Source organism: Heterodontus francisci, chromosome 1, assembly GCF_036365525.1.
Source record: "Heterodontus francisci isolate sHetFra1 chromosome 1, sHetFra1.hap1, whole genome shotgun sequence".
In the NCBI taxonomy this organism is placed as follows: Eukaryota; Metazoa; Chordata; class Chondrichthyes; order Heterodontiformes; family Heterodontidae; genus Heterodontus; species Heterodontus francisci.
The window spans coordinates 114,260,731-114,283,710 of NC_090371.1; the positions used below are offsets into that span (position 1 = coordinate 114,260,731).

Here is a 22,980-nt window from a genome sequence, read left to right on the forward strand (position 1 = left end):
GCAGTGGGGCTGAAACCATCAAAGTTAACAACGTGATGATAACATATTTTCCTTCTCACTTCCCACTCATTCCACAATCTCTTCTGATTTACAAGCTGCAGATGGTGTAAGCATGCATCTCTTACTCTCCCCAACCACAGCCCCTCCCCCCTCCCCACCCCACCACCCACCACAACACCTGTGCCTTTATTCTTTCAGATACCTGAGACCTGCAACCTGGCCAGGCAATGGAGGAAGAGTAAGAGGTGAAAGAGCAGGAAGACAGCCACCAGCTCAGTGACTGTCACTGCACGTACTTTAGAGGACAGCTTAGTGGTGGGTTTTGCACGTGGTGAGACACTGGGCAAAAGTGGCCTGCAGGTAGGGCAGGAGGAAAGGGTAATACAGATGCCAGCTCCCTGGAGGGCAAAGTCACACAGAATTTCTGCTGCTCAAGACTTCTGAGAAGACTTCCTGCATGAGGCCTTTAATGGGCCTACAATAGAAGGCTAACTCCAACCAGCGTACTTCTGACCCAACCAGGATGCAGAGACTGATGGCCCATGTCTCAGATTCCGTTGCAGCAAAGCAGAAGCCACCGAACATCTGGGTGCTGCAATCATGATGTCATGCAAGTCAGCTTGCTGTCACGCAAACTCCGACTGCTGCACTCACATGGTATGACATGGTTTGATTTATAAATGTGGCTTGGACTGTTTATTTTGCCGTGGCTTTTATTTTTGCAATGTGGCCAAGCAGACACTGTAACAAAAGGAAGGCAAGATATGGGACTGTTGATGAATGGTAAATTGGGGTTGTGTTTACTGGTATCGCAGTCAGATGAGTTGAGCACAGACAGCCCAGCCAGAAAAGGACTGTGTTGTTTACCTCCTCCTCAGCTGGTCACCATACAGTTGGTTTAAAGGCTGTGCCCTCATGATAGCGAGGGTGTGCTGCATGCAGCAGACCATTAATCTTGACACACACTCTGCTGTGTACTGCAGAGCTCCTCCAGAGTGGTCCAGGAGCAGGAACATTGTTTCAGCACCCCGACAGTCTGCTCTATCACATTTAGTGGCAGCATGGCTTTCGGTTTATTGTTACGACCTCAGAGAGATTGTTAACGTGAAAAATACAAAACTCCTGCTCCTAATTTGTAATGTTCGTATGAACCCCCAGACCAATTTAATGAACTACACGACAAGATTTCATGTTTTAAGACTTTTATTATAACCAATAAACTAAAATAAAATCCCTAATTAACCAATTGGTACTTTGTAAGTCACTGATATCCCAAATTACAAATAAAGGTATTTTCCTTCTTCAAAGTCTTGAAAACTTCACACCACACTTATACTTTACACAGTCCTTCTTGATGACAAAATCCTTTGCAGTTAAAAGTTCCACACTCCTCCCAGTTGCAATGGGTTGGATCTCCCAGACTTTTCAAAAAGAAAGTGATTATTGACAATGCAGCCGACAACTGACATCATCAGACTGCGCCAATCTGCAGACACGCGCAAGTTGGCTCCTACTCTCTACGCATGCACTGCGTTCCGCATTGCCAGGACTGGTTGGCGCATGCGCAGATGATGTCATTGCGTAACGCAGGCAGAGAGCGGGGGTGGGGGGGAGAGCGGGGAGAGGTGTGCTCTCTGCCTCCCCCCCCCCTGCCCACTCGCTTCCCCCTGCCCACTCGCTTCCCCACCCCCCGTCCCCGCCTGTTCCCTCCCCCCCCCCCCCGCCCACTCCCTCCCTCCCTGGCCCGCTCGCTCCCCAGCCTGCTCTCTCCCTCCCCAGGCCCTCTTGACCCCCTCCCCGGCCCGCTCGCACCCCTCCCTGGCCCGCTCGCCCCCTTCCCCGGCCCGATCGCCCCCCTCCCCGGCCCGAACGCCCCTTTCCCCGGCCCGATCGCCCCTTTCCCCGGCCCGCTCGCCCCTTTCCCCGGCCAGCTCGCCCCCCTCCCCGGCCAGCTCGCCCCCCTCCCCGGCCCGCTCGCCCCCTTCCCCGGCCCGCTCGCCCCCCTCCCCGGCCCGCTCGCCCCTTTCCCCGGCCCGCTTGCCCCCCTCCCCGGCCCGCTCGCCCCTTTCCCCGGCCCGCTCGCCCCCCTCCCCGGCCCGCTCGCCCCCCTCCCCGGCCCGCTCGCCCCTTTCCCCGGCCAGCTCGCCCCCCTCCCCGGCCCACTCGCCCCCCTCCCCGGCCCGCTCGCCCCCTTCCCCGGCCCGCTCGCCTACTGTCCCAGCCAGCTCGCCCGCCGTCCCGGCCTGCTCGCCTGCCTCCCAGGCCCACTCATCCTCTCCCTCCAACCATTGTGTGCTGCCATGTGCTTAGGTTGCCTTTGTGTGATAATTTCAGCAGCGTCATCTTTAGTCCTGGCAGCTGCCTGACGTTGCAGACTGTGACGTTTTAGTGGCACAGGCTGCATTTGCGCTTGTGCCACTGCAGCGCCACATTGTGGTTGTGTTGTCAGCAAATGCAGCCTTTCAAAAATCAATATTCTCTTCCCTCACTTCTCCAAGTACCTCTGAGCTGGACTTGTGTGGATAATATGATTTCTGGTGATCCCAGGGTCCTTTACGCCTCCACAAGCTTCATCTCTCAAACATGTTTGAGTTTTCACAGCCTTTCACTGTGTATCGAAAGAGCAGGCATTCTCTCTCTCTGTCTCTCTCTCCAGCTGTCACCACTGGGTATCTTCTCTTACAGCTTGTCATAGAGTCATAGAGTTATACAGCATAGAAACAGGCCCTTCAGCCCATCGTGTCTGTGCATGCCATCCAACACCCAATTATTCTAATCCCATATTCCTTGGCCCGTAGCCTTGTATGCTATGGCGTTTCAAATGCTCATCTAAATACTTCTTGAATGTTGTGAGGCTTCCTGCCTCCTCCACCTCTTCAGGCAATGCGTTCCAGATCCCAACCACCCGATGGGTGAAAAAATCTTTCCTCAAATCCCCTCTAAACCTCCTGCTCCTTACCTTAAATCTATGCCCCCTGGTTCTTGACGCCTCCACTAAGGAAAAAGTTTCTTCCTATCTAACCTATCAATGCTCCGCATAATCTTGTATACCTCAATCAGGTCCCCCCTCAGCCTTCTCTGCTCCAAGGAAAACAACCCTAGCCTTTTCAGTCTCTCTTCATAGCTGAAATGCTCCAGCCCAAGCAACATCCTGGTGAATCTCCTCTGCACCCCCTCCAGTGCAATCACATCCTTCCTATAGTGTGGTGAAGAGAACTGTACACAGTACTCCAGCTGTGGCCTAACTAGCGTTTTATACACCTCCATCATAACCTCCCTGCTCTTATATTCTATGCCTCGGTTAATAAAGGCAAGTATCCCAGATGCCTTCCTAACCATCTTATCTACCTGTGCTGCTGCCTTCAGTGATCTATGGACAAGTACACCAAGGTCCCTCTGACCTTCTGTACTTCCTAAGGTCATACCATCTATTGTATATTCCCTTGCCTTCTTAGTCCTCCCAAAATGGATTACCTCACACTTTTCAGGATTAAATTCCATTTGCCACTGTTTTGCCCATCATACCAGCCCATCTATATCGTCCTGTAATCTAAGGATTTCCTCCTCACAACTTACAACACAACAATTTTCGTGTCATCTGCAAACTTACTGATCATACCTCTGATAATCACGTTTAAATCATTAATGTACACTACAAACAGCAAGGGTCACAGCACCGATCCTTGCGGTACACCACTGGTCACAGGCTTCCACTCGCAAAAACAACCCTCGACCATTATCCTGTGCCTCCTGCCACTAAGCCAATTTTGGATCCAAAGAACAAACAAAGAACAAAGAACAGTACAGCACAGGAACAGGCCATTCGGCCCTCCAAGCCTGCGCTGATCTTGATGCCTGCCGAAACTAACGCCTTCTGCACTTCCGGGTCCCATATCCCTCTATTCCCTTCCTATTCATATATTTGTCAAGATGTCTCTTAAACATCACTATCTATCTGCTTCCACCACCTCCCCTGGCAGCAAGTTCCAGGCACTCACCACCCTCTGTGTAAAAAACTTGCCTCGCACATCCCCTCTAAACTTTGCCCCTCGCACCTTAAACCTATGTCCCCCAGTAACTGACTCTTCCACCCTGGGAAAAAGCTTCTGACTTTCCATCCTGTCCATGCCGCTCATAACTTTGTAAACCTCCATCATGTCGCCCCTCCACCTCCGTCGTTCCAGTGAAAACAATCCGAGTTTTTCCAACCTCTCCTCATAGCTAATGCCCTCCAGACCAGGCAACATCCTGGTAAACCTCCTCCGTACCCTCTCCAAAGCCTCCACGTCCTTCTGGTAGTGTGGCGACCAGAATTGCACGCAATATTCTAAGTGTGGCCTAACTAAGGTTCTGTACAGCTGCAACATGACTTGCCAATTTTTATACTCTATGCCCCAACCGATGAAGGCAAGCATGCCGTATGCCTTCTTAACTACCTTATCCACCTGCGTTGCCACTTTCAGTGACCTGTGGACCTGTACGCCCAGATCTCTCTGCCTGTCAATACTCCTAAGGGTTCTGCCATTTACTGTATACCTCCCACCTGCATTAGACCTTCCAAAATGCATTACCTCACATTTGTCCGGATTAAACTCCATCTGCCATTTCTCTGCTCAAGTCTCCAGCCAATCTATATCCTGCTGTATCCTCTGACAATCCTCATCATTATCCGCAACTCCACCAACCTTTGTGTCGTCCGCAAACTTACTAATCAGACCAGCTACATTTTCCTCCAAATCATTTATATATACTACAAACAGCAAATGTCCCAGCACTGATCCCTGCGGAACACCACTAGTCACATCCCTCCATTCAGAAAAGCACCCTTTCACTGATACCCTCTGTCTTCTGTGACTGAGCCAGTTCTGTATCCATCTTGCCAGCTCACCTCTGATCCCTATTGACATCACCTTTTGCACCAGTCTGCCATGCGGGACCTTGTCAAAGGCTTTACTGAAGTCCATATAGATAACATCCACCGCCCTTTCCTCATCAATCATCTTCGTCACTTCCTCAAAAAACTCAATCAAATTAGTAAGACACGACCTCCCCTTCACAAAACCATACTGTCTCTCGCTAATAAGTTTGTTTGTTTCCAAATGGGAGTAAATCCAGTCCCGAAGAATCCTCTCTAATAGTTTCCCTACCATTGACGTAAGGCTCACCGGACTATAATTTCCTGGATTATCCTTTCCACCCTTCTTAAACAAAGGAACAACATTGGCTATTCTCCAGTCCTCTGGGACCTCACCTGTAGCCAATGAGGATGCAAAGGTTTCTGTCAAGGCCCCAGCAATTTCTTCCCTTGCCTCCCTCAGTATTCTAGGGTAGATCACATCAGGCCCTGGGGACTTATCTACCTTAATGCTTTGCAAGACACCCAACACCTCCTCCTTTTTGATAATGAGATGACTGAGACTATCTACACTCCCTTCCCTAGGCTCATGATCCACCAAGTACTCATTTAGTACCTCACCCATTTCCTCTGGCTCCACGCATAGATTCCCACCTCTGTCCTTGAGTGGGCCAACCCTTTCCCTAGTTACCCTCTTGCTCTTTATATATGTATAAAAAGCCTTGGGATTTTCCTTAATCCTGTTTGCCAATGACTTTTCATGACCCCTTTTAGCCCTCCTAACTCCTTGCTTAAGTTCCTTCCTACTGTCTTTATATTCCTCAAGTGCTTCATCTGTTCTTAGCCTTCCAGCCCTTACAAATGCTTCCTTTTTCTTTTTGACTAGGCTCACAATATCCCGGGTTATCCAAGCTTCCTGAAACTTGCCAAATTACCCTGGATCCCATGGGTTCTTACCTTCTTAACCAATCTCCCATGCGGGACCTTATCAAAAGCCTTACTGAAATCCATGTAGACTACATCTACCTCTTTACCCTCATCGACACATTTTGTCACCTCCTCAAAAAATTCAAGTTAGTTGACACGATCTCCCCCTGACAAAGCCATGCTGACTTTCCCTGATTAATCTCTGCCTCTCCAAGTGGAGATTCATCCAGTCCCTCAGAATGTTTTCCAATATTTTCGCAACCACTGATGTTAGACTTACCGGTCTGTAATTACCTGGTTTATCCCTACTACCCTTCTTGAATAATGGTACAACATTCGCCGTCCTCCAGTCCTCTGGTACCTCTCCTGTGGCCAGAGAGGATTTGAAAATTTGTGTCAAAGCCCCTGCTATCTCCTCCCTTGCCTCACATAACAGCCTGGGATACAGCTTATCTGGGCCTGAGGATTTATCCACTTTTAAGCCCGCTAAAACAGCTAATACTTCCTCCCTTTCAATGCTAATATGTTCAAGTATATCACAATCCCCCTCCCTGATCTCTACACCTACATTGTCCTTCTCCATAGTGAACACCGATGAAAGGTAATCATTTAAAACCTCAGCTATATCCTCCAGCTCCACATAAAGTTTGCCACATTGGTCCCTAATGGGCCCTATTCTTTCCCTGGTTATCCTCTTGCCCTTAATATACTTATAAAATGCCTTAGGATTTTTCTTTATCTTGCCCGCCAGTGTTTTTTCATGTCCGCTTTTCGCTCTGTTAATTACTTTTTTAAGTGCCACCCTACACTTTCTATACTCCTCTAGTGCCTCCACTGTTTTCAGCGGTTGGGATCTGCCGTAAGCTTCCTTTTTTTTTGCTTATCCAATCCTCTATATCCCTTGACATCCGGTTCCCTGGACTTGTTGGTCCTACCCTTCACTCTGAACTCTTACTATTTCCTTTTTGAATGACTTCCATTGGTCTGATGTAGACTTTCCTACAAGTAGCTGCTCCCAGTCCACTTTGGCCAGATTCTATTTCATCATACTGAAATTGGCCTTCCCCCAATTCAGTACCTTTTTTTCTGGTCCATCTTTGTCCTTTTCCATAACTACCTTAAATCTTGTCTTGAGGCCGCACCCCAAAGGTTCCCTTCTTACAGCTGGTCAGAGGCCACAACCGTTGATTCCTGCTCTTACAGTCCCTTTTTCTCCAGAAAGTCTGTTAAATTTATCTGGACTTAGAAGTCAATAGTTCACTGTTCTGCTCCAAAATGCAGAGACTATAAGTTTATGTGCACAAAGACACTCGGGCCTTTTCATTGTCCGCAGGGTGTTTAGTTTAGATTTTTAGTTTAGAGATACAGCACTGAAACAGGCCCTTCGGCCCACCGAGTCTGTGCCGACCATCAACCACCCATTTATACTAATCCTACACTAATCCCATATTCCTATCACATCCCCACCTACCTATACTAGGGGCAATTTATAATGGCCAATTAACCTATCAACCTGCAAGTCCTTGGCATGTGGGAGGAAACCGGAGCACCCGGAGGAAACCCACGCAGACACAGGGAGAACTTGCAAACTCCACACAGGCAGTACCCAGAATCGAACCCGGGTCCCTGGAGCTGTGAGGCTGCGGTGCTAACCACTGCGCCACTGTGCCGCCCCCTGTTAAACCTGCCTGGTTGATTTGCATGTTCTGAATTACCGATTGCTTGTTTCATGACCCAAAAGTCTGGGAGGGCGAAACCCATTGTTATTCAGGTGTTAGCCCTGCAGTCTGTTTTTAGAAGACAGTCTTTGATCTGTATTCTGTTATCCTGGTAATCTTTCACAGAGTGGAGATGAGGTCAACTGACCTTCTGGACTCCATCTTGAACTTTTAAAAATCACAATTGTTAAGACATAATCATGTTACAAGATCCAGCACTCATAACAACATGGATGTTGCCCAAGTGTGTATGAGTTGTTTGCCGGAGTCATGAACCATGCCATTAAAGAACAGCCCGTATTGCCCAGTAGCCACCCTCTGGCTTGCTGTGGTGGCTGAACGAAGCCGGCACAGCCGACTGCGAACATAGGGATTAGAAGCAGGAGTAAGCCACTCGGCCCCTTGAGCTTGCTCTGCCATTCAATAAAATCATGGCTGAACTCAGTGTAACCTCAACTCCACATTCCCACCTACCCCCGATAAGCTTTCACTCCCTTGCTTTTCAAGAATTTATCTACCTCTACCTTGAAAATATTTAAAGACTCTGCTTCCACTGCATTTTGAGGAAGAGAGTTCCGAAGACACATGATCCTTTGAGAAGAAAACATTTCTCCTCATCTCTGTCTTAAAAATGGGCGATCTCTTATTTTTAATTAGTGACCCCTTGTTCTAGATTTTCCCACAAGGGGAAACATCCTTTCCACCTCCACTTTGTCAAGATCCCTCAGGATCTTACATGTTTCAATTAAGTCGCCTCTTACTCTTCTAAACTCCAGTAGATACAAGCCTAGCCTGTCCAATCTTTCCTCATAAGACAAACCAGCCATTCCAGGTATTAGTCTCGTAAACCTTCTCTGAACTGCGTCCAATGCATTTACGTCCTTCCTTAAATAAGGAGACCAATACTGTACACAGTAATCCAGATGTGGTCTTACCAATGCCATTTATAACTGAAGCATAATCTCCCTACTTTTGTATTCAATTCCCCTCACAATAAACAATAACATTCTATTAGCTTTCCTAATTACTTGCTGAATCTGCATACTAATCTTTTGCGATTCATGCACTAGGACACTCAGAACCCTCTGCATCTCAGAGCTCTGCAATCTCTCACCATTTAGATAATATGCTTCATTTTTATTCTTCCTGCCAAAATAGACAATTTCACTTTTTCCCACATTATACTCCATTTGCCAGGTCTTTGCCCACTCAATTAACCTATCTATATCCATTTGTAGCCTCCTTATGTCCTCTTCACAACTTACTTTCCTACCTATCTTTGTGTCATCAGCAAATTTAGCAACCATACCTTTGGTCCCTTCATCCAAGTAATTTATATAAATTGTAACAAGTTGAGGCCTCAGCACTGATCCCTGTGGCACACCACTCATTACATCTTGCCAACCAGAAAATGTCCCACTTATTCCCACTCTCTGTTTCCTGTTAGCTGCGCAGAATGAGGACACCCCACGACTGCTGCCTGGATACTGGGCATTGACCTGCATGATATGTTGCATATGGTTGCACACCTCTTGCATAATAATAATCATTTAAGTGATCTTCACAATCATAAACACTTGTTGAAAAGAAAATTCACAACATCTTACCGAGAGTAGACCTGTTTTTACTGACTAACCAGCAGTGATATCCAAACAGAGAAGACAGGCTGATGGAAAACATTGCAGCTGCAAAGAACAGGAACATGATGTGGAACTTAGCTTGGGTATCTGGCAGGCCATTCTGGAAACAAAAACACAAACATAATAAAATACGATGGAAACACTGAAACAATTTTGTATCTCATATAAGTAATTTTGGGGCTGCATACTGCAGCACAAAAACAAAATACTGTGGATGCCAGAGATTTGGAATAAAGAGAAATTGCTGGAAATACTCAGTAGATCTGGCAGCATCTGTGGAAAGAGAACATTTCAGATCGATGACCTTTCATTAGAACTGTTCAGAATGAACTCTGTTTCTCCTTCCACTGATGCTGCCAGATCCTGCATTTTCGGCATTTTCTATTTTTTCTGTTTTTACTGAAGACATGATTTGCTTTCATTTGTTTTCCACCTTTCAAAGGCTTTAGGGAAACATGAACAAGAGTAGACCATTCAGCCCCTCCAGCTTGTTCTGCCATTCAATTATATTATGACTGATCTGTACCTCAACTACATTTACCAACTCCTGATCCATATACCTTGCTATTCTTACCTAACAAAAATTTATCAAACTGTTTTGAAAATTTCAATTGACCGAGCAGCCACATCCTTTGGGGTGAGAGAGTTCCAGATTTTCTTTGCCTTTTCTGTGAAAAAGTGCTCCCTACTGTCATTTCTGAATGACCTAGCTCTAGTTTTTAGATTATACTCCTTTGTTCTGGATTCCTCCATCAGACGATTATAATATTTCTGTATCTCTTCCTTTAAAATTCCAAACAACACAAGGGATTACAAGCCAAGTCTATGTATCTGGTCTTCATAATTTAACGCGATAAATCTGAGAGCAGCCTGGGTCTGACTATCCCTGCTCCCCTCGCTATGGGGAAGTGACAAGGATGAAGTCAGAAGCTCTGCAGTTATTAGTGTGAAGGAAGAGGTGAATCTCACCACTGCCATGATACCAGAGCACTGCATATTTGTTTACATAATTAATTAACAGGGGCATTGAAAAGTAGTTATAAATATTATGATCAACTTGTGTTTTCATAGAATCATAGAATGGTTACAGCACAGAAAAAAGCCATTGATTAAAGCCATTAAAAATTGATTAAAACCCTAATTAACTAATTAATTAATAAGTAGAGTAACTAAACCAGAGGGAGGAGATTACTGTATTAGTTAGCATTTAATATTTATAGTAGAAATCTAGCACTAGGGACTATATAGTTAATTCTAACATAATTTAGTAAGGATTTAAGAAGTATTTATTTAGTTTAAATTAATTTATTAATTAGTGCTAGAAATGTCAGTTAGAGGGGTGAAGTGATTCACCTGTGAGATGTGGGAGGTCCGTGACGCTTCCACCGTTCCGGACGACTACATCTGCAGGAAGTGTACCCAGTTGCAGCTCCTCACAGACCACATGGATTGGTTGGAGCAGCAATTGGATGCACTTAGGAGCATGCAGGTGGCGGAAAGTGTCATAGACAGGAGTTTTAGAGACGTGGTTACACCCAAGGTGCAGGCAGATACATGGGTGACCGCTAGAAGGGGCAGGCAGTCAGTGCAGGAATCCCCTGTGGCTATCCCCCTCTCGAACAAGTATACCGTTTTGGATACTGTTGGGGGGGAATGGCCTATCAGGGGAAAACAACAGCAGCAGCCAGAGCAGTGGCACCACGGCTGGCACTGTTGTTCAGCAGGGAGGGACAAAGCGCAGAAGAGCAATAGTTATAGGGGACTCTATAGTCAGGGGCACAGATAGGCACTTCTGTGGACGTGAAAGAGACTCCAGGATGGTATGTTGCCTCCCTGCTGCCAGGGTCAAGGATGTCTCTGAACGGACAGGGAGCATTCTGAAGGGGGAGGGTGAACAGCCAGAGCTTGTGGTACATATCGGTACCAATGACATAGGCAGGAAGAGTGACAAGGTCCTGCAGGGGGAGTTTGGGGAGTTAGGTAGAAAGTTAAAAGACAGGACCTCTAGGGTTGTAATCTCGGGATTACTCCCTGTGCCACGTGCCAGTGAGGCTAGAAATAGAAAGATAGTGCAGCTAAACACGCTGCTGAATAGCTGGTGTAGGAGGGAGGGTTTCAGATATCTGGATCATTGGGATCTCTTCCGGGACAGGTGAGACCTGTACAAGAAGGACGGGTTGCATCTAAACTGGAGGGGCACAAATATCCTGGCTGCGATGTTTGCTAGTGTCACTCGGGAGGGTTTAAACTAGTGTGGCGGGGGGTGGGAACCAGAGCTGTAGGACAGCAGGTGAAATAACTGAGGGGGAACTAGTAAATAAGGCCAGTAAGACTAAGAGGAAGAGCAGGCAGGGAGATGTTGCTGAGCACAGCGGGACTGGTGGTCTGAAGTGCATTTGTTTCAATGCGAGAAGTATAACAGGTAAGGCAGATGAAATTAGAGCTTGGATTAGTACTTGGAACTATGATGTTGTTGCTATTACAGAGAGTTGGTTGAGGGAAGGACAGTATTGGCAGCTAAATGTTCTGGGATTTAGAAGCTTCAGGTGGGATAGAGGGGGATGTAAAAGGGGTGGGGGAGTTGCATTACTGGTAAAGGAGAATATCACAGCTGTACTGCAGGAGGATACCTCGGAGGGGTCATGCAGCGAGGCAGTATGGGTGGAGCTCAGGAATAGGAAGGGTGCAGTCACGATGTAGGGGGTTTACTACAGGCCTCCCAACAGCCAGTGGGAGGTAGATGAGCAGATATGTAGACAGATTTTGGAAAGATGTAAAGGTACTGGACCTGGTATTGGGGAATGAGCCTGGCCAAGTGGTCGAAGTCTCAGTAGGGGAGCATTTCGGGAACAGTGACCATAATTCCGTAAGTTTTAAGGTACTTATGGATAAGGATAAGAGTAGTCCTCGGGTGAAGGTGCGAAATTGGGGTAAGGCTAACTATAACAATATGAGGCAGGAACTGAAGAATTTAGATTGGGGGCGGCTGTTTGAGGGTAAATCAACATCTGACATGTGGGAGTCTTTCAAACGTCAGTTGATTAGAATCCAGAACCGGCATGTTCCTGTGAGGAAGAAGGATAAGTTTGGCAAGTTTCGGGAACCTTGGATAACGAGGGATATCGTGAGCCTCGTCAAAAAGAAAAAGGAAGCATTCGTAAGGGCTAGAAGGCTGGGAACAGCCGAAGCACTTCAGCAACATGAAGAAAGTAGGAAGGAACTTAAGCAAGGAGTCGGGGGGCTAAAAGGGGTCATGAAAAGTCATTGGCAAACAGGATTATGGAGAATCCCAAGGCTTTTTATATGTATATAAAGAGCAAGAGGGTAACCAGGGAAAGGGTTGGCCCACTCAAGGACAGAGGAGGGAATCTATGTGTGGAGCCAGAGGAAATGGGCGAGGTACTAAATGAATACTTTGCATCAGTATTCACCAAAGAGAAGGACTTGGTGGATGATGAGTCCAGGGAAGGGAGTGTAGATAGTCTGGGTCATGTCGTTATCAAAAAGGAGGAGGTGTTGGGCGTCTTGCAAAGCATTAAGGTAGATAAGTCCCCAGGGCCTGATGGGATCTACCCTAGAATACTGAGGGAGACAAGGGAAGACATTGCTTGGGCCTTGACAGAAATCTTTGTATCCTCATTGGCTGCAGGTGAGGTCCCAGAGGACTGGAGAATATCCAAAGTTGTTCCTTTGTTTAAGAAGGGTAGCAAGGATAATCCAGGAAATTATAGGCCGGTGAGCCTTACGTCAATGGTAGGGAAATTATTAGAGAGGATTCTTCGGGACATGGTTTACTCCCATTTGGAAACAAATGAACTTATTAGCGAGAGGCAGCATGGTTTTGTGAAGGGGAGGTCGTGTCTCACTAACTTGATTGAGTTTTTTGAGGAAGTGACGAAGATGATTGATGAAGGAAGGGCAGTGGATGTTGTCTATATGGACTTCAGTAAAGCCTCTGACAAGGTCCCTCATGGCAGACTGGTACAAAAGGTGAAGTCACACGGGATCAGAGGTGAGCTGGCAAGGTGGATACAGAACTGGCTCGGTCATGGAAAACAGAGGGTAACAGTGGAAGGGTGCTTTTCTGAATGGAGGGCTGTGACAAGTGGTGTTCTGCAGGGATCAGTGCTGGGCCCTTTGCTGTTTGTAGTATATACAAATGATTTGGAGGAAAATGTAGCTGGTCTGATTAGTAAATTTGCGGACGACACAAAGGTTGGTGGAGTTGCGGATAGTGATGAGGATTGTCAGAGGATACAGTAGGATATAGATCGGTTGGAGACTTGGGTGGAGAAATGGCAGATGGAGTTTAATCCGGACAAATGTGAGGTAATGCATTTTGGAAGATTTAATACAGGTGGATAGCATACAGTAAATGGCAGAACCCTTCGGAGTATTGACTGGCAGAGAGATCGGGCGTACAGGTCCACAGGTCACTGAAAGTGGCAACGCAGATGGATAAGGTAGTCAAGAAGGCATACGGCATGCTTGCCTTCATCGGTCGGGGCATAGAGTATAAAAATTGGCAAGTCATGCTGCAGCTGTACAGAACCTTAGTTCGGCCACACTTAGAATATTACGTGCAATTCTGGTCGCCACACCACCAGAAGGACGTGGAGGCTTTGGAGAGGGTACAAAAGAGGTTTACCAGGATGTTGCCTGGTCTGGAGGACATTAGCTATGAGGAGAGGTTGGATAAACTCGGATTGTTTTCACTGGAACGACGGAGGTGGAGGGGCGACATGATAGAGGTTTACAAAGTTATCAGTGGCATGGACAGAATGGATAGTCAGAAGCTTTTTCCAGGGTGGAAGAGTCAGTTACTCAGGGACATCGGTTTAAGGTGCGAGGGGCAAAGTTTAGAGGGGATGTGCGAGGCAAGTTCTTTACACAGAGGGTGGTGAGTGCCTGGAACTTGCTGCCGGGGGAGGTGGTGGAAGCAGGTACGATGGCGACGTTTAAGAGGAATCTTGACAAATACATGAATAGGATGGGAATAGAGGGATACGGTCCCCGGAAGTGCAGAAGGTTTTAGTTTAGACAGGCATCAAGATCGGCGCAGGCTTGGAGGGCCGAATGGCCTGTTCCTGTGCTGTACTGTTCTTTGTTCATTCGGCTCATTGTATCCTTGCCGGCTCTTTGCAAGAGCAACTCAGCTCATCCCATTCCACTGCCCTTTCCCCGTCGCCCTGCAAGTATTTTCTCTTCAGGTACTTATCTAATTTCCTTTTGCAAGCCACGATTAAATCTGTCTCCACCAAACTCTCACGCAGTGCATTCCAGATCCTAACCACTTGCTGCATAGTTCTTTTGAATGGTAATGAAATTAGTCCCTTGATTGAGTTACTGAACCTAAGAATGTGAATGAACATACACCACTGAATTTACACACTATCTTAAGGACCCTTAATAATGGCATCTATTTACATCAGTTCAGTTTTCTCATACTATTGTGTTCAGTTACTCAAGACATCAGTCGTCAATGTTGCTAGTGTTCACGTAAGTATTCTAAAACTACCCAGAAATAGGCAGAAAAATAATACTCTTCAGCCATTTCATTTTAAAAGTAATACTGATGGCACTGTGCAGTAGTGAGATTTGGGCTATCTCCAAATTACCCTCTTACTGAGCTCGCAATTGCTGTGGCTAAAATGTCTAGTGAGGCTAGATCTTTCCATAGTACAATTGTGGGTGCAGGAGAGTCACCCTTCTGTCACACCTGAGAATAATTTGGAATGACACAGGTGAAAGTTCTGTAGCAAGTTAGCCATATGCTATTTTAGGCAAAAATGTGCAAGCTAGAGAAACCATAGAATGGAAGATAAACCACTGGAGGAGTCTAACTCAAGAAACAGTGCAATGGTGAAAAGCAATGAACATGGTCACACAAAAACTAACATTGCATTGCAGCATCTGAAGGTTACCCAGACGCATTATTGTGGAGAAATCAGCAACGATTTTGATTGCACTAATCTCGAGCCTGTGTGCGTTGCATTGAACACTTTGGCAGGAAGAATAGCAAAGCAGATTATTTAAATGTAGCGAGACTGCAGAATACTGGGGTACAGCGGGATCTGGGTATCCTAGTGCATGAATCACAAAAGGTTAGCATGCAGGGACAGCAAATAATTAGGAAGGCAAATGGAATGTTAGTATTTATTGCAAGGCGTGTGGAGTACAAAAATAGAGAAGTCTTACTACAAATGTACAAGGCGTTGGTGAGACCACACCTAGAGTACTGTGTACAGTTTTGGTCTCCTTATTTAAGGAGGAATATACTTGCATTGGAGGCAGTAAGAGAAGGTTCACAAGGTTGATTCCGGGGATGAAGGGGTTGTCTTGTTGTCTTATGAGGAAAGGTTGAGCAGGTTGTGCCTAAGGAAGGATGCACTCGCCTTGAGGCGGGGGGGGGGGGGGGGGGGAGGGGGATCGTGCAACAAAGGTTCATTCAAAGGTTCATTAAATTGATTTCTAGGATTAAAGCACTTTCCTGTGAGAAGAGATTGAGTAAAATGGGCCTATATTCTCTAGAGTTTCGAAAGAATGAGAAGTGATCTAATTGAAACGTATAAAATTCTTAGAGGGCCTGACAGACTAGATACTGAAAGGCTGTTTCTCCTGGCTGAAGAGTCTAAATCTAGGTGTCACAGTCTCAGGAAAAGGGGTCAGCAACATAGGACTGAGATAAGAAAAAATGCATTCATTCAAATCTTTGGAATTCTCTACCTGAGAGAGCTGTGGATGATCAATCGATGAATATATTGAAGACTGAGATCGATAGTTATTTGGGCACTGAGGGAATCAAGGGATATGGGGATAGGGCAAGAAATTGGGGTTGATGCAGAAGACTAGCCATAATCTTATTGAATGGCAGAGCAGGCTCGAGGGGTCTTATGGCATATTCCTGCTCCCATTTCTTATGTTCTTATCTTAAACAGCTGGAAAACAGGCACGAGAACCAATTTCTCCCACATAGTCACTGCTTCAGTACCCATTTGTGGGAAAAAATGTAATGTTTGAATAAAGCTGCATCAATAATTTTCTTTCAACTTCATTCTTCTAGTAAAAAACCTGAATGAATGCCACTTGCTACAGATTTGGCAACCACTGAAACTATGCTATTAACATTTTCAAAACCTTTCAAAATTTGAAACCCTCTATTAAGTCTCTCTTTAATTTTTATTTGCTAGTTAAAATCTATACAGTATTTACTAGTTAAAATCTATACGGTATTGACCCACCAGTTGTCCTCTCTACTGTCACGATTCGCTGCAATACAGCTAGAATCAGTGACAAGTGGTGAAACTGACAGCTCCCAAACTTGGGCAAGCAGGCAAGGGAAACATTTCCAAACCTTCAATATGAGCATTAATGCTGTTGGCTGGTGAGTAAGCAATGCATCTGAGCTAGGAAAGTCTACAAATCTGTTTGTGGAATTAACTATGGAAAAAAACAGAGTAGAGAAAAGCAAGAAGCAATGTAAGGCAACCCACAAAAAACTCTGAAAACAGGTGCTATAAAGATAACTGAAGAGAAAAAGAGAGGAAGAGTAAGTTATAAATGTGCAAGTCACTTTTCTAGTAAACCACTGATTTTTTTCTGTTTCTATACATAGAAATTATATAAATGGATTAAAAAGTATTCTACAGTGATAGGGATTAGACTCCAATTAGGGATTAGACCTGCTGAGTGTCGGGAACCTACAACACAAAATTATGCTCCTCCAGCCCGCAATTTTCCAGCTAATATCTTTAAAGGATGCAAAATTGTGGGCTGAAAGTGTGTAAATTTGTGATACATAGACACAAACAGGAGTTTTACCCCTTGGTTGGTTCAGACTTCAGTTGTTGCACTGTCACTAGTGTGTGTACATAGAACAATATACAAGAAAGATAGCATTATCTGGAAATGTTGCAATTAATTGAATGAGAAATATCAACTCAGGGAAGTAAACAGTTTCAGATAATTGAGATACATCAATCCAAGCAATTTAGCCATTTACTTGGTTGACCATTAAGTACTGTTCATCAATATCTGTATTGTAAGAGTATATTTTACCCATGTAGATATTATTTAGAATGACCAACTGGAAATATCTTGAGATTCCCATAAACATAAGCTGTTCCAAATCCTCTGCTGCCCATGTCCTGACTTGCAAAAATCCTGTTCACCCATCACGCCTGTGCTCGCTGAACTACACTGGCACCTCAATTTTAAAATTCTCATCCACGACCTTGCCCCCTCCCCATCTCTGCAATCTCCTCCAGCCATACAACACCTTGAGATATTTGCGCTCCTCTAATTCTTGATTCTTGTGCATTCCCGATATTAATCACTCCACAGTTGGTGGCCATTCCTTTAGCTGCTGAAGCTCTGAGCACTGGAATTCTCACTCTGCTTCTCTACCTCTCTTCCTTCCTTTAAGATGCTCCTTAAAATCTGCCACTTTAACTAAGCTTCTGGTCATCTGCCCTAATATCTCCTTATGTAGCTTGGTGTCAAATTTTGTTTGGTAATGCTCCTGTGAAGTGCCTTGGCGATGTTTCACTACATTAAAGGCGCTATATAAACGCAAGCTGTCATCACCCTCTATAAAAACAAAGGTGACCGCGGTGACTGCAACAACTACCGTGGAATCTCCCTGCTCAGCATAGTGGGGAAAGTCTTTGCTCGAGTCGCTCTGAACAGGCTCCAGAAGCTGGCCGAGCGCGTCTACCCTGAGGCACAGTGTGGCTTTCGTGCAGAGAGATCGACTATTGACATGCTGTTCTCCCTTCGTCAGATACAGGAGAAATGCCGTGAACAACAGATGCCCCTCTACATTGCTTTCATTGATCTCACCAAAGCCTTTGACCTAGTCAGCAGACGTGGTCTCTTCAGACTACTAGAAAAGATCGGATGTCCACCAAAGCTACTAAGTATCATCACCTCATTCCATGACAATATGAAAGGCACAATTCAACATGGTGGCTCCTCATCAGAGCCCTTTCCTATCCTGAGTGGTGTGAAACAGGGCTGTGTTCTCGCACCCACACTTTTTGGGATTTTCTTCTCCCTGCTGCTTTCACATGCGTTCAAATCCTCTGAAGAAGGAATTTTCCTCCACACAAGATCAGGGGGCAGGTTGTTCAACCTTGCCCGTCTAAGAGCGAAGTCCAAAGTACGGAAAGTCCTCATCAGAGAACTCCTCTTTGCTGACGATGCTGCTTTAACATCTCACACTGAAGAATGCCTGCAGAGTCTCATCGACAGGTTTGCGTCTGCCTGCAATGAATTTGGCCTAACCATCAGCCTCAAGAAAACGAACATCATGGGGCAGGATGTCAGAAATGCTCCATCCATCAATATTGGCGACCACGCTCTGGAAGTGGTTCAAGAGTTCACCTACCTAGGCTCAACTATCACCAGTAACCTGTCTCTAGATGCAGAAATCAACAAGCGCATGGGTAAGGCTTCCACTGCTATGTCCAGACTGGCCAAGAGAGTGTGGGAAAATGGCGCACTGACACGGAACACAAAAGTCCGAGTGTATCAGGCCTGTGTCCTCAGTACCTTGCTCTACGGCAGCGAGGCCTGGACAACGTATGCCAGCCAAGAGCGACGTCTCAATTCATTCCATCTTCGCTGCCTTCGGAGAATACTTGGCATCAGGTGGCAGGACTATATCTCCAACACAGAAGTCCTTGAAGCGGCCAACACCCCCAGCTTATACACACTACTGAGTCAGCGGCGCTTGAGATGGCTTGGCCATGTGAGCCGCATGGAAGATGGCAGGATCCCCAAAGACACATTGTACAGCGAGCTCGTCACTGGTATCAGACCCACCGGCCGTCCATGTCTCCGTTATAAAGACGTCTGCAAACGCGACATGAAATCGTGTGACATTGATCACAAGTCGTGGGAGTCAGTTGCCAGCATTCGCCAGAGCTGGCGGGCAGCCATAAAGACAGGGCTAAATTGTGGCGAGTCGAAGAGACTTAGTAGTTGGCAGGAAAAAAGACAGAGGCGCAAGGGGAGAGCCAACTGTGCAACAGCCCCAACAAACAAATTTCTCTGCAGCACCTGTGGAAGAGCCTGTCACTCCAGAATTGGCCTTTATAGCCACTCCAGGCGCTGCTTCACAAACCACTGACCACCTCCAGGCGCGTATCCATTGTCTCTCGAGATAAGGAGGCCCAAAAGAAAGAAGTTGTTGAGTGTAAGACTCGCGATCCACCTTATTTCATAGAGTCGTACAGCATAGAAACAGGCCCTTCGGCCCACCGCGTCCATGCTGACCAGAATGCCTATCTATACTAATCCCACCTGCCTGCATTAATTCCATATCCCACTATGCCTTGCTCATTCAAGTACCTGTCCAGATGCCTCTTAAATGTCGCTACTGTTCCTGCCTCCACCACCTCCTCAGGCAGCTCATTCCAGATATCCACTATTCTTTGTGTAAAAAATTTACCCCTTCGATCCCCTTTAAACCTCCTCCCTCTCACCTTAAATCTATGCCCTCCAAACCAGGCAACGTCCTTGTGAATCTTTTCTGCATCCTCTCTAGCTTAATCACATCTTTCCTGTAGTGCAGCAACCAGAACTGCACACAGTACTCCAAATGCGGCCTAACCAATGTTATGTACAACTGTAACATGACGTCCCGACTCTTGTACTCAATACCTCGGCCGATGAAGGCAAGCATGCCACATGCCTTTTCACCACCTTTCCCTGTCTACCTGTGTTGCCACTTTCAGGGAACTATGTACTTGCACCCCAAGGTCTCTCTGCTCAACAACACTCCCCAGGGCCCTGCCATTCACTGCATATGTCCTGCCCTGCTTTAACTTCCCAAAATGCATCACTTCACACTTGTCTGCGTTAAATTCCATTTGCCACTCCCTTGCCCACTTTCCCAGTTGATCTATATCCTGTTGTAACCTTAGACAACCTTCTTCACTGTCCACTATACCACCAATTTTGGTGTCATCTGCAAACTTACTAATCATGCCCCTTACATTCACATCCAAGTCATTAATATATATGACAAACAGAGGGCCCAGCACCGATCCCTACGGCACACGACTGGTCACCGGCCTCCAATCTGAAAAACAACCCTCCACAACCACCCTCTGCCTCCTATCACCAAGCCAATTTTGTACCCAATTTGCTAGCTCACCCTGGGTCCCATGTGTTCGAACCTTCTGGACCAGCCTACCATGTGGGACCTTGTCAAAGGCCTTGCTAAAGTCCATGTAGACAACGTCCATCGCCCTGCCCTCATCAATCCTCTTGGTCACCTCCTCGAAAAACTCAATCAAATTTGAGAGACATGATTTCCCACGCACAAAGCCATGCTGACTATCCCTAATCAGACCATGCCTTTCCAAATGCATATAAATCCTGTCTCTCAGAATCCCTTCCAATAACTTTCCCACCACTGATGTAAGGCTTACTGGCCTGTAGTTCCCTTGATTATCCCTGCTGCCCTTCTTAAATAAAGGCGCAACATTAGCTATCCTCCAGTCTTCCGGTACCACACCCATGGCTAACGATGATACAAAAATCTCTGCCAGGGCCCAGCAATCTCCTCCCTTGCTTCCCATAGCATCCTAGGATACACCTGGTCAGGCCCTGGTGATTCATCCACCTTAATGCGATTCAAAACCTCCAACACCTCCTTCTTTGTAATGCTGATATGCTCCAGGATATCGGTGTTCCCTCTTTTGAACTCACTAGCTTCCATGACGTTCTCCACGGTAAATACGGACGAGAAATATTCATTTAAGACCTCGCCCATTTCCCGTGGCTCCACACATAGATTGCCACACTGATACTTAAGGGGACCTACTCTCTCCCTAGCTACCCTTTTGCTCTTAATATACTTATAGAATCTTTTAGAATTCTCCTTTATCTTATCTGCCAGGGAAATCTCATGGCCCCTTTTCGCCCTCCTAATTTCCTTCTTAAGTGTAGTCCTACATCCCCTATACTCCTCGAGGGACTCGCTCGATCCCAGCTGCCTATACCTGACATATGCTTCCTTCTTTGTCCTGACCAGACCCTTAATATCCTTCGTCAACTAAGGTTCCCTAAACTTGCCAGCCTTGTCCTTCCATCTAACAGGAACATGCCGGCCCTGAACTCTTCCTATCTCACTTTTAAAAGCCTCCCACTTGCCAAACGTCCCTTTACTTGTAAACAGCCTCTCCCATTCAACTTTTGAGAGTTCCTGTTTGATGCCATTGAAATTAGCCTTCCCCCAATTTAGGACTTCAATCTGAGGACCAGTCCTATCCTTTTCCATAACTATCTTGAAGCTAATAGAGTTATGGTCACTGGTCCCAAAGTTCTGCCCCACTGACACATCAACCACCTGCCCATCTTCATTTCCTAAGAGGAGGTCGAGCGTATCCCCTTCTCTAGTAGGGCCATCCACATACTGCTTCAGAAAACTATCCTGGACACACTTAACAAATTCTTCCCCATCTGATCCCTTAGCACTAAGGCAGTCCCAGTCATGCTTGCTTTATATTTTTTTAAAACAGGGATCTCAAGATAATTGAAGTCCTTGGGTAACAGAACCTACTTTAGGAAGACCCTATATGTTCTCAGACTGTGAAATGTCTGGAACTGCCACAGTGCCACTCACTGGATACTATGACACTCTAGGCAGCTGAAACAAAAACAGTTATAGGTTAGAAAACCCTACATTTACAGAGGCAGCGACTGCAAAAACATAACTACTGATGCCACAGTATTTCAACATTACCAACTGGACAGAAAATTAGCTTTTCAACAGATGTGATGCTGTATTATAGCTCAAAACATAAATGCAACAACATTTTGCTAACTACATGACTAATCAGTTTCCATCATGAAAGATGCGACTGATCAAGCATTTGGATTCCTACCCAATTTTCCTTCAGCCGCTTAATTAGAATTTCATCCTTGAAAAGAGATGAAAGGAAATGGTGGGAAGTCAATAAAATAGAATGAATAAAATGAACTTAACAAAATAAAGAAATAGCCAAAGAAAATGCCTGAACTTGTAACAGTTTAATAAAATACTTGCATTTATATAGCACATTTTACGACCTCAGGACATCCCAAAGTGCCTTACAGTCAATGAAATACTTTGTAAAGTGTAGTTACTGTTGCACTGTCGGAAATCCAACAGCCAATTTGTGCACAGCACATTGCCATGAAGAGCAATGTGACAATGACTAGATAATTTGTCTTTTGGTCTTGATTGAGCAAGAAATAAATGTCCAGGATGTCAGGGAGGCCTCCCCTGCTCTTTTTCAAATAGTACCATAGGATCTTTTATGAGAGGGCAGACAGGAACGATGGGGGGAACAGAACAGGAGCGAGTCACAGAGAGCAATACAGCTTGTCGAAGTAAAAGCTTTTTCAACTACACAAGCCTGATTACTATTAAGAATTTAAGGTACCAGAGTGCTTCACATTGCTGAAGATAATAGAATTCCTTGTAAGTAATACAATAAATACAATTAACACTGTTTATAAGGTTACTATTTACACTACCTTGCATTTAAAATATGGTGCACTGAGCGAGGGGCAGGCTCAATGGACCAGCTGATCTTTTCCTACCTTTTGTGCTTCTATGATTCTGGATCCAGAAAAAAAAGTATGCATCCCAAACCATAAAATCATTTCCCTGTTTTCATATTGTCAAATATCCACAATAGTTTCTTAGGGGAAGTATTTTTTCATTCAAGATAGCCTGTCTAACTGTTGAAGAAAATGGTGGTCATAAGGAATTAATTTAATTTATTAAACCATGAATAGGTTAATTTTCTTGCTAGGTGCTCTGATTTAGGGAGGCATCCATGCG

General features: G+C 45.6%; 1 protein-coding gene across 1 annotated transcript in view; it reads right to left on the minus strand.

Moving 5' to 3' along the window:
* Positions 1 to 22,980, minus strand: part of zdhhc2 (zinc finger DHHC-type palmitoyltransferase 2) — a 189,273-nt gene that overhangs the window by 49,888 nt on the left and 116,405 nt on the right. Inside the window, exon 8 of the mRNA XM_068056501.1 lies at positions 9,108 to 9,240. Coding sequence (XP_067912602.1) covers positions 9,108 to 9,240 — 133 coding nt within the window. The remainder of the gene's footprint in view (positions 1 to 9,107; positions 9,241 to 22,980) is intronic.